General features: G+C 40.9%; 2 protein-coding genes across 4 annotated transcripts in view; one reads left to right on the top strand and one right to left on the bottom strand.

Annotated features, from left to right (window-relative positions):
- On the top strand, positions 1-15,587 carry CDKN2AIPNL (CDKN2A interacting protein N-terminal like). Of its 2 annotated transcripts, none has more exons than XM_082454824.1 (3): positions 1-287; positions 1,599-1,698; positions 8,267-15,587. In XM_082454824.1, exons 1-3 carry the CDS (start codon positions 49-51, stop codon positions 8,342-8,344), a joined length of 417 nt encoding a protein of 138 aa, XP_082310950.1. In that variant the 5' UTR covers positions 1-48; the 3' UTR covers positions 8,345-15,587. The 2 variants fall into 2 exon arrangements, with proteins under 2 accessions (XP_082310950.1, XP_082310951.1); XM_082454825.1 differs by lacking the exon at positions 8,267-15,587 and adding an exon at positions 6,546-6,930 and having other exon boundaries at positions 4-287.
- Positions 14,342-16,981, bottom strand: part of UBE2B (ubiquitin conjugating enzyme E2 B) — a 13,957-nt gene continuing 11,317 nt past the window's right edge. For both annotated transcript variants that reach the window (XM_082454822.1, XM_082454823.1), the window contains one exon: positions 14,342-15,975. In XM_082454822.1, coding sequence (XP_082310948.1) covers positions 15,847-15,975 — 129 coding nt within the window. In that variant the 3' untranslated portion in view covers positions 14,342-15,846. The remainder of the gene's footprint in view (positions 15,976-16,981) is intronic.

The following is a 16,981-nucleotide window of genomic DNA, read 5'->3' on the forward strand; positions in this document are numbered from 1 at the left end:
TGTACGGAAGGCGGTGGGCGGGTCCTGCCCTCAGCGGCGGAGGGCGCCATGGTGGGTGGTGAGGCGGCAGCAGCCGTGGAGGAGCTGGTTTCGGGTGTGCGGCAGGCGACCGACTTCGCTGAGCAGTTCCGCTCCTACTCGGAGAGCGAGAAGCAATGGAAGGCCCGCATGGAATTCATCCTGCGCCACCTGCCCGACTACCGCGACCCGCCAGACGGCGGCGGCCGCCTGGACCAGCTGCTATCCCTCTCCATGGTCTGGGCCAACCACCTCTTCCTGGGTTGCAGGTGCGGACCCCTGGCGGCTGGCTGACCCTGTCCCGATCCGCAGTCCTCCCCCAGGGCTGACCCCCGCCCAAGGCTGACCCTGCCCCCAAACTCCAACCGTACTAGACAGGCCTAAGGCAGGTTTCCACCCTAGCCAATCCTTTGGAAAGATACTTAATCTCTCTGAGCTTTAGTTTCCTCATATGGAAAATTAGTTGTGATGACTACAGTATTAAAGGGTGAAAAGCACTTAGCACAGGCTGTCATCTCGCAAGAGCTCTATACATGCTAGGCGTTCGAGTTGCCATTGTTATTTATATTATTATTATAATTACTTCAAACTGTCACCTTTGCAGAGGGCATTTTAAGTTCATTAGCTACTTTCTTCCACGTGGCAAACGTGCAGGGACAGAAACTCAGATCTCCAGTTTACATCTACGAAGCTGAGAGAGGGAAAGAGATACCTAGGCTCATGCAGCATCTAGCAGGATTGGTGGATTTTACCATTTATGGCAGGATGTAATCTGTGGTCCTTGTCTTTTTCTCCCCATGTCCTAGTCTGCTGGACCCAAAGAAGCAGTCTTTGCCTCTCTGCCTTTCCTTTTATCAAAATAACAAATGCCTTCAAGGGACTTTTTGAAATGGCACTCCCTCTGCCACTCCATGAAGCAGGTGGCAAATCTTGAGGCTCCCACATCCTTTTATTTAGCATTTCCTGAAATTGTGTTAGGATAATGAGATGACTTGGCTTAGTCCTGGTTTCTGTGCTCCTTATGGCTGTCTGGTCACATGGTCCCTCCAGCCCTAAGCTGCTTGGTTTTACTTTCAGATTTGGGGAGTTATTAGAACAGGATATGGGGAAGCAGTGCCTGCTGTATCCCTCCCTTTTCTGACTTCCAGGTTCCTCTAGTAAATTCTGGTTAACAGGATCCAAGATTAGGCAAATGTTAGAAAATCGGACAAATGAACAAATAATGTTATTTTCGTTAGACCAATACTCCACATGTTCAAAAAAATAAAAAAGAATTTTGGCCCTCATATCATATCCGTGAATATATACTGCCAGAGGTACAGTGCCTCTATTTTTGTAAGTCTTGTTTGTTTTGTAAATCTTAAAACGCCTGCTCCATTGGCATCCCTAGTGCTGCTTCTGTATCCACATGCGCAAGAACTATTTTCTAACTTGATACTGAACATCTATCAGTTTCCCCAGTAGTATCAGATCGTTCCTCTGAGAGTTGAGTTTATAGTCCAGCTACCTGCAATTTCTTTTTAGCCCACAGTGACAATAATTCTTCCACGGTTTTTATCTTACTACTTTTTATCGTGCAGTTACAACAAAGACCTTTTAGACAAGGTGATGGAAATGGCTGATGGGATTGAAGTGGAAGACCTGCCACAATTTACTACCAGAAGTGAATTAATGAAAAAGGTAAACAGGATTTCCAAGTGCATTTGAAATGGTATAGAGCTAATGGCCCCTGCCTTTATGATGATGTATTAGAGTATATTGTTTTCTGAATGCTCTTGTTTACTACCCCAATCTAAGCCCTTTCATTTTATTTCTCTGTAATTGGTATAAGCCTTTTCGTAACTAGAGAACAACTCAGTAGATAAGTTACGCATTGTTGGTAGAGTAACACATAAACTCAACCTCTTCAGTTCCTTTAGGAAAATTCTGTTGTGAGCTTTTTGCTTGAATTTTAAGAAAATGTTGGTTAGAGTGCTACAGTTTCCCACTTATTAAAAAATCTTGTTGGTAACATTAACTCATCCTTACCCCAATCGGTGAGGACCCCACCAGACCTGTTTGGACCCTCTGACTTGCTGATGGAAATGTAGATGGAGTAATATCATCATAGCTTTTCCCTGTTCTGCCAGGCTTGTTCTGATCTGAGGCTGTGGATTTTTTACATGGTGAGCTGCTGCCTGTCGAGCCTTGTATCTGGGTCCTTTGGCTGGAGCCATGGAGAGTGTGGCAGAAGGAAGCTCAGAGGATGGGGCTGGGCGTCCCAACTGCTTTTCACAATCTCCCAAGATATGGTTTTTCTCATTTGCCCTGGTCTCCTCAGGCAACAAAATTAATTGCTTCCTCATCTCCCGTAGTTTATTTCTTTAGCACTTTACCCAGACCTTTTTAAGAGCAGATTGTAAGCTTCTTGAGGGAAGAGATGGTGCTTAAGATATTAGTCCTTCTAATTCCAAAACCTAGTATAGGCATAACCCAGAGAAGATGCTCAGAAAATGCTTACAAAATTGACCAAAGCAAAAGAGTAAAGACTGCTGGCCTCTCTTATAGTTCTATCGTCAGAAACATAGGTAAGCCCGTGCTTCACCCTAGCTGGGTCTTTTTCTGGGAAGCTGGGCATATAACAAGGTTCCCTTCAGTGTGAGTGTCAGGAGCTAATCAAATCCTCAGCTGCCCAGAAAGTACTTCAGCCCCAAACAGCACACCCCACTTGATTTCAGATATTTTTCCTTAAAAAAGTATTGTTTTTTAATTGAACCTGGAATCAAAAGTTCAGGTTGTGTCCAAGGGGCTATTTTGTTTTTAAAATCTGTTACAGGGCTATTGTTTGTAGCCCGGGAGCCGTTGTGAATTGGGAGTTTGTGACTTTTTGGATTCTCTTATATAATATTTTTAAAAAACCTCTAGTAAGTCCTTCAGTATCCTAGCGGTGAGGTTCCTGGGGCCCAGGCATGGGGCGTCTAGATAATTTCCGGCCACCTGATTGCACCCCATTCGTCAGGGGCAGGCAGGGAATAGGATGAGCCTTTACTTCCTGACTGCTCATGGCTGATTCTTTCCTTGGCCTTTTAGTCTTAAGAGGTATTCTGCCCTCCGTAAGATCCGTTTTCACATAAATTTTGTTATACTTCTCTGTCTCTTTCCCGTCATACTGGGATGTTAGAGGTCAGAACACTTCACGATATTTGGGCTTCAGACTCCAGAAGAGACTAAGGAGGTTCTGTAATTAATATGCACATCCCTAACATTATCCATAGGCTGGTGTGAAGAAGTATATGTATGTGTGTTGAGCAGAAGAGTTTCTAAACTGTTAAAAACATTGTAAAGGGGTCTTGAACCTCAAAAATGTAGGGAGCCCTGTCCTGGGATATTCATTTTTGACACTTTAACTGCACAGTGTCAGCCTCCAGAGAAGAGTCCTCAGAAATGAACTTTGGCATCCCTGAAACGAGCTCTGCCATCAGACTGATGATTGGCACCTAGCTACCTGGAAGAAGCCTACAGGGAGCCTGTATTTCTATAGCACTTTTTGATTATATATGTTTGAACTTCCTTCAAATAAAACTTATGTTTTCTTAGTAACCACGTTTTAGACTGTTGATGTCACTGAAAATGAAGCTAAGTTGATCCTGAAAAGTGAGATACTTAGAAGATGTGTAGAGTTTTGCCAGTTGGTAAGAGTCTTTTAGATAAGCCTGTCCTGAGAACAAGTCATCTGATCTGTGTGCCATGACAGAATTGTGTTGTGTTGAAGGCTGTCCCTTCTCTATTGAAGGCTACCCTGAGAGCCCACTGGAAAGAGCGCCCTGGGAGCTTTGCAGCAGTTTTTTTTTGTCTTCTTGCCTGAGGTTTTTGCATGTAATAGATAGAGGCTGGCAAACATTAAGCAACATTGCCAGCCCAGAAACAAAAAACAAAAACAAAAATCTTTGATGTTGAGCCATGCACCTGAAAAGGTCAGTTATAGTTCTTTGATCCCTAGCTCTAAAATTATTTCAGTTGGGTTTTGAAGCTAGCTAGCAAGTGGAAATGAATCGCCTGGAATTATTGGTATCCCGAGACTGAATAGTGAAGATAACTTAGGGACATAAGTTCTTTAAAGTAAGATTTTAAAAATACTTCATGGTTATTCTGCAGTTTTAAGGGTAGTACACCTCTGTGGTCTGTTCAACTCTTTTTTTTTTGGCGGGGAAAGGGGGATGTGGAATCTGAGAAAAGAAATGAGCATTGGTCTCTGACAGGTGGTATTTATCAGATATTTGCAGTGTATGATTTATTTTTGAAAAAGGGGGATTCAGACACAAATATATTGAACAGTCTCAGTTATCTAACAGCCCTCCCTAGGTACTTACTAGCCGACTTCGTGATTGACCAACCGGCTTTACCCATTAATGAGCAATAATTAACAAAGAGCAGCAGCTCACTCAGGAATGATGTTATTACTAAGACTGTCAGAGTTTATATTTCCAAGGCATTGTCTTAAGGAGAAAGAGGAGTGATTGACTAAGAAGCTATCATTATTGGCTCAAAAAATCTGTCCACTTAATTACTCCATTTTTCCTAAGAACATTTTTTTTTTATAAATTTACTTTTATTTATTTTTGGCTGCGTTGAGTCTTCGTTGCTGCGCACGGGCTTTCTCTAGTTGCGGCGAGCAGGGGCTACTCTTCATTGTGGCGCGCGGGCTTCTAATTGCGGTGGCTTGTCTTGTTGCAGAGCACAGGCTTTAGGCGCGCAGGCTTCAGTAGTTGTGGCACACAGGCTCTAGACTGCAGGCTTAGTCGTTGTGGCACATGGGCTTAGTTGCTCCGCAGCATGTGGGATCTTCCCAGACCAGGGCTCGAACCTGGGTCCCCTGCATTGGCAGGCGTATTCTTAACCACTGCGCCACCAGGGAAGTCCCCCTAAGAACATTTTTGTCCAAGAGGGAAAGTGGCAGTATGGAAAGTGACTAAATATGAAATGTGAAAGAGAAGTTGGAAAAATAAGTGTGCCTGCCTTTCAAGAGGCTTTTTGTGCATTATATACAGTCTTGGCAAGCTCTAAAGTAATGGAGCAGCCACTCCATTGGTGGAAGGAGATGTGATTCTAATAAGGTGGCAACTATTTGTGAGTATTTAAAAATATTTTTTTTCAGCTTATCAGATTAGTTAAATCAGGTTTTGTCTTGTATCCTAAGATAAATGCTCCATGGAGCTACCTTTCTTTTCCCTTTATCCACAGAAATAGAAGAAGCCAGAAAAGCTCTGTCTGACCCCACAGGCCGGTCTGTTGCCTGGTGCCCAGGCTGAGTGAATCACCTGCCAGCACCTTGAGTCAAAGACCATACTTGCAGCAGCCAAAGCCAGTGGCAACTCTTCTGCTATAGCCTTGGTCTATCCTATTGGAAATTTGAGAGATGGCTTAGGGGATTCTCTTTCCTTTTGGACTAAAGATGGTTTCTTTAGGTGATACTGCATTCTCCTAAAAAGACAAAGCCCTCTTATATTTTGCTTTTGCTGAGGAATTTCGCTTCTTCACTTCTCAAAGACTGGAGTGACAGGCTTCTAGGAAATAGGTCATACCTTGAAAACTCTGCTTACTAAAAAGTGTCTCAGACTGATTCACTTGCACTGCTAAATGTTAAGGAAATCCATTCAAATAGAAGGTGACAGACAAAATGATTTCTTTGCACCCTGCTTAAAAGTTGTCTAAAGCCAAGTTTAAATTTACCAGTGGTGCTAGAGAGTACCCAGAAAGAATATATCTGCTTCAGTTCACCACTGTTAGAAAACATGCAGTTTCTGTAGTTTCTAATAGTGTGAAATCCAGAAACCTATAACCTTCACATCTCCTAAATATCCTGACTCAATGTGAAATGTTGTAAATTACTACCTGGATTCAACTGATTTTAATTTAGAACAATAAGTGTTTATGTGATTCTGTTTTTTTTTTTTTTTTTTTTTTAATTTATTAATTTATGGCTGTGTTGGGTCTTCGTTTCTGTGCGAGGGCTTCCCCTAGTTGTGGCAAGCGGGGGCCACTCTTCATCGTGGTGTGCGGGCCTCTCACTATCGCGGCCTCTCGTGTTGCGGAGCACAGGCTCCAGACGCGCAGGCTCAGTAGTTGTGGGCCCAGTTGCTCTGCGGCATGTGGGATCTTCCCAGACCAGGGCTCGAACCTTTGTCCCCTGCACTGGCAGGCAGACTCTCAGCCACTGCGCCACCAGGGAAGCCCTGTGATTCTGTTTTTAGAAGCCTTCATTGCAGAGCATGCCATGGAAAAAGTTATTTTTTAAGTATTTCTGTTATCACTTTAAATTGTGAACATTTATCGATCACAAGTGACAAGACAAAAAAATTAGACTCTGGCTTCCAAATGGGTAGTATGGTCAGTGTTTTGCTGAATTTTCTGTATGTAGTAAAATCTTAATAATTTCTGAGTCTACCTACCATCTGGGTAGTACATAAATATTGCATCACTGCTGTATTTTAATTTATGAGTTTGATTCATTAGACTACATGGCTACTAACTTTTTCTTTTTTTCCTAGCATCAAAGCTAAGGCAGAAGATTCATCACATTTTCATCATTAGTTACAGGCTTGGAAAGGAGGCTGGGATGAATATGACATTGACCTCAGCAGCTCTCTTAAGACTCTTGATATTAACAACATGTAGGAAAGAGGCAATTGGAATGAAAGGGAATCTGTCTAGATTGACGTTTTAAAAGTTCTCATTCTTCTAGTAGCTATCATTGTAAAAGTATGCATGGATATTTATGTATTTATAAATCATGCCCTCTTTTTTATTTTCAGGTTTTGAATGTTGGTCAAAATGTTAAAAATGCCTGTTTTTTTTTTTTTTAATGTTGATGTAATAATGGCAGGTAGTGAATTTTACACTTTGGATTTTTCAACAACGTACCTTTATGTGTGATTCTGCTTTATGGTCTTTTTTCCCCGCCGACTGAGGTAAACTATATCTCTTATTTCTACCTGAAGTTTACACCATCCATGTACCCTATTGCCACACACACCTCATCTTTTTTTGAAGAGTTGAGTGAAAATCAAATCATAGGCTTCAGGCATCTACCAGCTCATGGGAAGAGGCAGCCTATAAAAAAGTCTTATTTTAAAACTCATTGACACAAGATTCCACAGCTTGTTCCAGGCAGCCAGTTGATTGTAGGTTCTCTAGAAAGCCTTCCAGGCCGCTGAATAAAGCCCATATTCTCTTTTTCTGCAGGGAGCCTGAGGCTTCAGTATTCTAGGCTTGAGGAATTGCCTTGTACAAAGTCCCTCAAGAAATACTTGCTTATTAGTGCAGTGCTGCTTTGCTCAGAAATTCTGGTTTTATTAATTTCCCCCTTTCAGTTGATGTATGTTTCTTACCCCCTCCCTGTTCCTCTTTCTTATTTAGTACCCACTCTTAAGTACTTATCTCCAGGCATAAATACCGAGAGGGACTTCATTTGGGGGGCAACAATGTAACAGTCACAGCAGGAGTCACTTATCACTGTACAGGAGAGGGTGGCAGAATACGACAGTGGACCTGCCTTAGCTTAATCTACTGGCAAACTCAGGTCACTGAAGTGCTGAAGAGGAGAGCAACTGTGGGAGCGTGGTGTCTGGGAGCAGAGAAGTAGGACGACTCTCACCCATGGCTCAAGGTTAAGGCCAAACAGCATACCACATCTCTGTGCAGCTTCTAGCTCTAATCTGTAGTGACCACTAGGGTGGGCCAAGTGAAGATCTCAGGACCTCTGACAAGCCACTTTTCTCCTGTGGCCTTTCCTGGAAAATGAAGATCGTAGAAATACCTACCACAAAGACCTATGGCAAGGATTAAGATGTTAGAGGGCCAAGCACGGTGCTCAGTGAGCCTTGGCCTCTCTATAAGATATAAAATAAAATGTCCTATCAGGAACATATCCATTGCAGTCTTTATAGTTTTTGAAGACTTCTCTAGTTAATCAAATTTTCTGGTGCCATTTTCTAGTGGGTTTTCTCTGCTTCCTCAGTTTAAGCTGCCCTTTTTTAAAAACTTTTTAAAAATAAGCTTTTATTTTAGAACAATTCTAGATTTACAGGAAGTCTGCAAAGATAGTTCAGATTTCCCATATACTCTGCACAGTTTCCCCTATTACTAGCATCTTACATTAGTACGGTACATTTGTTATAATTAATGAACCAATATTGGTACACTATTAACTAATGTCCACACTTCATTGAGACTTCCTTAGTTTTCACTTAATATCCTTTTTCTGTTTCAGGATCCCATTACTCTTCCCAGGATAAGCTGCCTGTTTTTCATCTTACCTTCACAACCTCTGTGGCTATCTCACCTATAAAATTAATATTTTAGAATTTTATCCATTGTTTTTTTGGAGTGGAAAGTGGCATAGAAATCTAAAATTTGCATTGCAGCACTCCTTGTGCAAGTATAATGGCCCACTCTTAGATCTGAAACTGGAGCTCACACCAGATATAAGCTGCAAGCTACTGGTCTCTTCATATATACAGCCCTCCACAAGATGGGGTGAGGATCAAGTGAGATCACAGGAAGGGACATGGTAAAGTATTACTGCAAGTAATGACTAGGAGAGGATCTTATCTGTTAAAGACCTAAGTCTCAAGACCTTTTGAGAAGCAACTACAGTTGATCCTTGAACAACCCATGTATTCAACCAACTGCAGACCCTGTACATATTTATTGAAAACAATTTACATATAAATGGACCTGTGCATTTCAGACCTGTGTTTGGGTGACCTATACTAACGGTACAGTTTAGGGTGCTCAGTTAATAGTGATGCCCTCTTATGTTATCCAGAAAGTTGCTTTTTGAAACATTCCTCAGAGTCTGTGGCCCTCCTGATCAATATTCTGCCTTTGCAAAGGAAAGGATTCCCTCTGAACTTTTCCAGGATCCATTTGGACCTGTGGCTTACCTATTCTGTGGGCACTGGGAGGAATCACATTAACTATCACTGCCCATCCTCTGTTGCTTTGCTATCTGTAGTAAATGGCAGTGAAAATACACATTGTTGTATCTGACATGAGATATATATACCCTAACCGTCAGGTGACTTGTGTTTCCCAGCTGTCCAGCTCTAAAGTCTCTGCCTGGGTACCCTTATGTCTGGAAGGAGACTGTCAACTTCTGGGGTCTGAGGCCTGTCATTTAGTTATCTTGTCATCTAGTCCTGGCTCTCATTCTTGACTAGTTTAGGGATACCTTTCAGTTCTGTAGGAATAAGAGTAAACATAATCCTTAAGAGGCAAGAATTTTAGAACTTAAACAGGTTGGTGGTCGTATGGAAATTGCTTCCTTCAACAAATAAATGCATGCTCTCCCTCTTAAGAAACAGAACCTTGCCTGGCTTGCTTTTCATTAAAATAGCTAGCCAGAGAACCTGTTTATTTAAATGAAAAGCAAGCCTGCTAATTTCTTTCCCAAAGTTTACTCTGTCCCTTCTAAGTTATGACACCCAGGGCAAGGGGTGGCAGTATTGACTGCCTTTCTCATTTTGGTGTGGAAGGGTTTTTTTCACACTGCCAGCAGTAGAGGCAGAGTCCTTTGCATGTGCTCCTATCAGAGATGGAGGTGGGCCTGAAGGCTTGCTCATAGACAAGCGTACCAGCTGAGGAGGTGGGGTAACAAAGACTACATCACCTGAACAGATTCCCTTGGAAATCAAATAGAAAGTAAAAGTTGAGACTATTAAGCTCCTATTAGAATGGAGCTAATTCCTACCTGTTCTAGACCTGGGCATGTGAACCAGAGCTTTTTTCCTTGACAGTGCTGTCAGACAAGGATACCTCTTTAAACATAATCCAGGTAGTCACAGTGCAGGTCCCATCCTTCTTTCCCAGCCTAGTAAAAAAAAAAGGCCAGTGAACCAAAAATATCCTTGAATATGGCCCTTGAACTTAATTTGCCTAGGAGAAAGAAGCTGTTAGGGGCCTGAGGCAGATCTTTTTTTTTCTTTTTTAATCTTATTTTTGGCTGTGTCGGGTCTGAGTTGTGGCACGCAGGCTTCTTTCTAGTTGCGGCATGCAAGCTCGATAGTTGGAGCGCGTGGGCTTAGCTGCCCTGCAGCATGTGGGATCTTGGTTCCCTGACCAGGGATTGATCCCGCATCTCCTGCATTGCAAGGCGGATTCTTAACCACTAGACCACCAGGCAAGCCCCTTGAGGCAGGTCTTGGTCCACCCCTGCTTTAGTGGAGGGGCAATTAACAGTAAGGTCAACCTTGAACTGCATGGGCCTAGTGATTAAAGCCCTTGCTTTGCTGTGAATGCTAGCACCAAAATCTCATGCTGTTAGGGCTGCATTTTTCCTTCCCTTCAGCATTTTCTCTTATTAAGAATGTTTAATTATCCCCAGTAGTTGTGAACTGGTAGTAATTCCTTCCTCTTGAGTTCCTCAGTGTAGGGATCTGCACTGTGCGGATGATTCCTACTTTATTGGAGGATTCCGTAGAAAAACCAATGTCTGTATAAGTACCTGGCACTTAGTGAATTGCTTCATTTCTGCCCTACTTTCCCTTTGAGGCCACGCTGGGAGGATATGAAATGTTTCAAATAAAATTTACATAAAATAAAAATGACCACCCATAATCACCCCACCAGACCAGTCTCCATTCCCAAAGCTGCAAAAGGGTGGACCTAACATGCAGCTTGGCACCCATTAGGTGCCAACGTATCAGTAGTTATGTTGACAGAACAAATGGCAGCAGGCACTGAACAATGCAGCACAAATTAAATGCCAGGCTGTTTTGGACAGGGGGCAGAAGCAGGATGGGGAAAGGGGTCAGCACGCGGCCAGCCCTGGAATCCCTACCTCTAGGGGTCTGGGGCTTGCAAAGGCTGTGGGTGTGCTCCTTTCTCCATGAACATAGCTGCCTGGCAGAAGGCTTGCCCTGGAGTCTCACACTGTAAACTGACTAGATTCCTTATCACTTTGGGTGTGAATTTTGGGCCCCAGACTATTTGGAAACATTTGGGCTTGGACCAACACCTACAGTCCTCACTTCCCCTTAAACCAGCTCTTCTCAACTTCTCAGGTGGTGAGAATGACTCATGCTTCCTTCTACCTTTGTGCTTACCAAATTTATTTTTTATGACTACGTTCTACTTTTATAACAAAAAACAAAGCCGCTAATTAAAGTGTCCCCAGAGGATTCAGAGCTTGGACTCTTGGAGGTCCACTGCTGTCCTGTTGGCCTCCTCCCTAGGCCTGTGCATGTACTGCCAGAGGTTATCTGGAAAGCAGTTCCCAGTGTTTGGCTCCAATCTTTGGTACTTATATTGTTGCTCTTACAGCCTGATCCCTCAAACTTAGGTCTTGAGAGGGCGCCATGGTGATCGTGGTCTGTTCTCAAGCTGCTCTGTGCACAATATCCAGCCCCTGCCAAAGAACCAATGTGTAAGGGCTAATGAAAGCTAGGAAGGAAACTTTCTCCCTAACAGATGGTATCATCAACTTACCACCAGGCCCCAGTACTGCCCTCGCTGATCTTTCTGGCTTGCGAGAGATCTCTTGTACCCACCCCTGGGATTGACAGTCTTCATTCTAAAGGCAGCTTTCCAGCCGATGTTCCAGGGAGTCTCCATCTGAAACCACAGCCTTATGTGCTCATGCAGGTACAGTCCTATAGCCAAGGCCCACTACAATACAGCAAGGTCACTAATCTAGATTTTCTTTGGAGGCGATATTCTAGGCCTGTAGCTGAAGCTGAAGCCATGAGCTAGTCTCTGGATTCTTTCCTATTCTCTGCTCAGGATAGTTATAAGAACAAGAAGCTTCCCGTTCCTGTTGTCTTTGTACTAGCACCAACACAAAAACATAAAAACATAAAATCTCCCAACTCAAGTTTCGTAGAATGACGTTATGCAGAGGCCAGCCAAAGAGCTGCCTTTGACATTCTTCTGTTCAAGTGCTGCTAGTCCAATTTAGCTGGTGGGCTGCAGTATTCTTGGCACAAGGCCTTGTTTGTAAAGGGGGAAGGGAAGAGGGCTTCAGACAGGAAGCAGCATTAAGAGGTCTGCCTTAAGTGTGCTTACACTTGCACTTTGGCAGCCCTTAAGACACCACAAAAGCCCTCCTGCATTCCAGGAAGAATGGCAACTAAATGGTTCAGGTTGATGGAGCCTGAGGTCAGCTCTAATATCCCCCCAAAGGACTACAGAAGCATCACACTTGTAACCAAATGAAGACCATCACCACATAAAGACCTCTCTAACCAGCTAAAAGGTTATTTGATTTTACTCAGCAAAGTACACTCTATATTTAGAGTCTTTCCAAATATACAATTCCAGAAGTCACTGGTAAACAAAAGCATCTTGTGGCCAAGCTTTAGCACTAAGTCAATGGCAGAGTTCCTGACAGTCCATGCAGGCTTCTAGCCCAAGTCTGAGTCCTCCATATGCCAAAGAGGAAACTTGGAGCTTTTCCTTCCAGGGCTCTTGATTTCAACCAGCAAGGAACTAATGTTGCTGAGCTAAGAGAGTTTTGTATAGGGTGCATCTCGTTCATCTTTTGGGCCCAACTAAAAGAAAGCCCTAGTCCATGCTATGAACAGAAAACTTAAAAACCTCAGGATATTATTGACAAAATTATTTTAAAAACCTGTAGTGATGGTAGGGAGAAATTACTGAAAAAACAGCACACACATCTGTGTGTTTCTAATATATCTTTGTGTTCTATATCATATACTGGAACAAGATAACTAGAATTTCCCCATATCAGACAACAGTTTAGTTTTTCCCTAACTAGATGGGAACTGAAGTAACAGGGCTACCATCTTCGCACAAGGCCCCTGTCCTATGGACAATTTCATTTACCTTTAATGGCTTTCCACCTATGGACTTCTCTGTTTACATACATAATCCCCACATACCAGATTCCTTTGGGACTCTGCATTGCTGAATGCAGTAGAAAGGAATTGTAATAAACACCACCAAGACCTAAAAACTTGATCTCTCTTAAAACCTGGGAGAATTGAGGTTACCTTAGACATTAACTCTAAATTGTTTTTTGAGCCCCAGGCTTCTGTCTTCTAAAAGAGTACTAAATGAATAAATTAAGATAGGTACCTTGTTTACTGGGCACACAACAGACTTGCTAAATAAGCCACCTTCAATAGCTTTCCTCTCCACTACCTTCCGCCTACATGAGGAAGAATTTTTAGATCAGTTTCAGAAGTTATTCATATTCATGGAACTTTTTAATTTTGGGGTGTGTGTCTGTACAGACTCAAGGATATTTCTAGGAAGGGGAAAAAAATTGGTCTATAAGTCAAGAGTGCTTTCTATCAGAGATGAGAGTGTTCCTATATCCAGACTTTACTTGTTTACATTAGAAAAAAAAGTGGAAAATGGTGAAAACCTCTTCACTGGATAGACACAAGTCTATATAAAACTCAATCAACATGGTATTTTCACAAATTGGGATGAATATTTAAGTTCAGTAGAATTTTAAAACTGAACTCAATCCCTTAACGTCTCTTAAGGGATAGTATAGTTATTGGCTAAAAGACCAGACTGCCTGGGTTCAAATCCCAGCTCTATCACATACTGGCTGGTTGACCATGAGAAAGTTACTTGATCTGTACCTAGTTTCCTCATCTGTAATACGGTAGTACCCACCTCATAAGATTACTCTGAGTTTGAAATGTGATCATGTTAAAGTGCTTAGAATAGTGCCTTGCACAGTTATGTTAGAAGTACTGTTACAGAGGAATTGCACATCACAAATGCACTTAATCTTTAACATGAATCCAAATTTGTACCAAAATAAATTAGTTCTAGCCTCTTGCCGTACCATACATTTATAAAATTTATGTAGTAAATTTTAGAGTAAACATTCTTTGCATGACATGACTTTGTAAATTGAAGTACATCTGGTATTCAACCAAAGAAACAGGAATCTGTTCCAAGGCTGAAGAAAAAAACTGAAGAGTAATTGAGAGATGGAACATTCCTAAGAATTTTCTCCAGTAGGAATGGGGGCTAGATATGAGTTTTATGCATGTGTTGAATTTAGGAGTTAGAGCTCATTAACTGCCTGCGAAGTAAGATGTAACTTCCTTATAATTATCTATCAATACTTGAAATATTTCAGTTTTAAACAGGGAAAACAGGTTAAGGATAAAAATAGATTTTGTAGTATCCAAATAGCATTTAATGAAATAAGAGGGGAGACTATCATAGCTACTGTATATTTAATCTAAGAGACAGTCACTGGAGTAAATGTCTAAAGAAACTGTTTTAGAGCTGAATATAGAAGTATCACACATTTGATATGACCAAAAAGTACCTTTAAATAAAGCATCTTTTTGGGGGGGGGGGGGCGGGGGCATAATTCCAGTGAGTTAACTCTCAATTGTATCAAAAGTTCCCTAAGATCATACACTTACCCCCAAATTTCCCAAGTATTAACTTTTAAAGGGAAACATCAGCACTTATCCTTTCTAAAATTTGCTTAATAAATAGAACCTATAGATATTGCCATCCTACAGTCTTCCAGTAGAGAAATCAGTCTTTCAATAGAAAAGAAGCTGTTAGCTTACTAAGCTACTATGAATGTGCAAGAAACTCTTGGGGTTAATGAAATAGCTCTTTTAACTACTAGAAAGACTACACAGGTGGTTCAACAGAATTTACTTGTATATTTTCCATTTTCTATACTATTTGAAGGCATAGGATAGCTTTGTATTAGCTTTCTTCAATACTGTGTTTTATGTTTATCCAGTAAACTAAAATGCAGTACAACTTTTATACAACTTAGGAGATTAAAAAAAAAAAATCTCCACAAGAGAAAGCAACTCAGCAGGCCCTGGTGTTAAAACATTTTTCCAGAATAAACAGATAGGCAATTGCATTAAAAGGCAGTTTTCAAATATTTAAATTACACCAAGATTCCTTCCAAATATCTGCCTTGTTCAAACCAATGCAACAAGTTCTTATTTATTGTTAATAGTGGGGCATGAGTTTTTGGTAAATGTTGACGGTTTACTTTTTTCATTATCAAAAATCTTTTAAAGTGCTATCAAGCAGCAAAATAAGTTGCATCAGCTCTCTGCTCATGGTAGAGGTGCCAATTCCTCGTGGTGGAGGTGCAAATTGTGAAATCGCAAAAGGTAGAGTTTAACAGTAAGTAGTGCATGAAGAAACAGTAACAAGTGGCCTAATACAGAGTTGGACAGAATCAAACCAGTTATGTCTATAATTGCTCAACTGAAACTAATATAGGTACATTCAAAATAAAGTTTGAGATTATAATTGGTGTTTAGAATCAAATTTGAAGAATTTCTTGATAAAATATAAATCTGTTCTTTTGAAATCAGACATGAAACTATCAATTGATGGAGAGCTAGAGACTTATTAACCCCTCCTACTCAGATAAGGAAATAAGTGACAAAGTCTCTTGCACTGAAGTTATGTATTTTAACAGCTTTACATGTAATATTCATATATAAAAAACTTTAAGTGCTTTTCTCCAATTTAAAAATCTAAAGAATTCAAAAATAAGGCATTCAATATTTGAAAAAAGTACAGATTTACAAAATGTGTATATTCTGTCATGAAAACTCCACACCAACATTATACACTTGGAAAAAAATACAAACAGGATATATTACAAATTTATGTAAGCAATAACTTAGTTCACACCATGCAATAAAAAGTACATTAATCAAGATACACAAGCTTTTGTAGGTTCTAAACCGAAGGACTTTTTTTTTTCTGCAGAATCCTTAAAACCTGTGGCACTTAAAATTTGTTAGCCTGTCTACTGAGAGGTAAATTATACACAACAATGATGAAAAAGATTAACAGACCAGTTGTCTATTATGAATCATTCCAGCTTTGTTCAACAATGGCCGAAACTCTTTTCTCATATTCTCGTTTGTTTTCCTGATAAAGCTGTGCTGCCTGGCTATTGGCTGGACTATTTGGATTTGGTTCATCCAGCAGAGACTAGAAGGAAAGACAGAAGATAAAACATATTTGTAGAGTTATTTATATTAACATGGGTCCGATATGGAGCACAGAAGTTGTACAAAACAAATTATTCTGTGAAGAAAGACAGAAATTAGTACGTCTTACATATTTTTAGATCTAAGTACTTTCAGCAATGGTTTGATAAATACACTAAGTTTCCTGCTGCTAGAGAACTTAAGCTTTCAAAACAGATAGTTCTTAATTGCCTTAAGACCTCTAATCTCAAAGAAATTGGAAAAGAACAATATTCTTCAGCATACTGAGACAATAACCAGGAAATAACTTGATTTGGTTAATACACAATATCTATAAAATAGCTTAGCAACTAACATTTTCCAAAGTTTAACTCTTATTACTCAGGTAAACTTGCAAATTTCTGACAGTAAGTTGGGTAGTGTACCTTGTTTCCTTTAATCAACAAAACGTATGCACCTAGCAGCAAGGGAATGAAACAGGAAAGCTGAAAACACTTTATAAGATGACGTGAATTAAAGCAGAAGTGTGACAGAAAAAACTTTAAAAAGGTCATAAACCAAAAACGTTACTTCTGCTCCTCTCAAACCCATATAACTAAAACATCACTCACCCCCCACCCCTCCCCCAAACTGTCATTCAAGGTCAACTCTGAAATATTCTGCCAGAGTGCTTTGGCGAATAGTTATTTACTTTCGTTTAAAATAGAATTTCTTGGATGGGGTAACATACTCAATGCTTCTCTGCACTTGGCAGTTTCTTGAGGTCCCTACGTTTTTTTCTAAACAATCATCTTTATCTCTCTCCAAGAAGACTCTTCTTTGTGGGCACGAATAATACTTGACCCGTGAGGGAATTCCCTGGTGGTCCAGTGGTTAGGACGCTGCACTTTCACTGCAGGGGACATGGGTTCAATCCCTGGTCAGGGAACTAAGATTCCGCAAGCCTTGTGGTGTGGCAAAAAACAAACAAAACAAAACAAAACAAACACCTGACCTGTGAGAACACT

This window comes from Balaenoptera physalus, assembly GCF_965194825.1.
Source record: "Balaenoptera physalus genome assembly, chromosome: 3".
NCBI classification, from domain to species: Eukaryota; Metazoa; Chordata; class Mammalia; order Artiodactyla; family Balaenopteridae; genus Balaenoptera; species Balaenoptera physalus.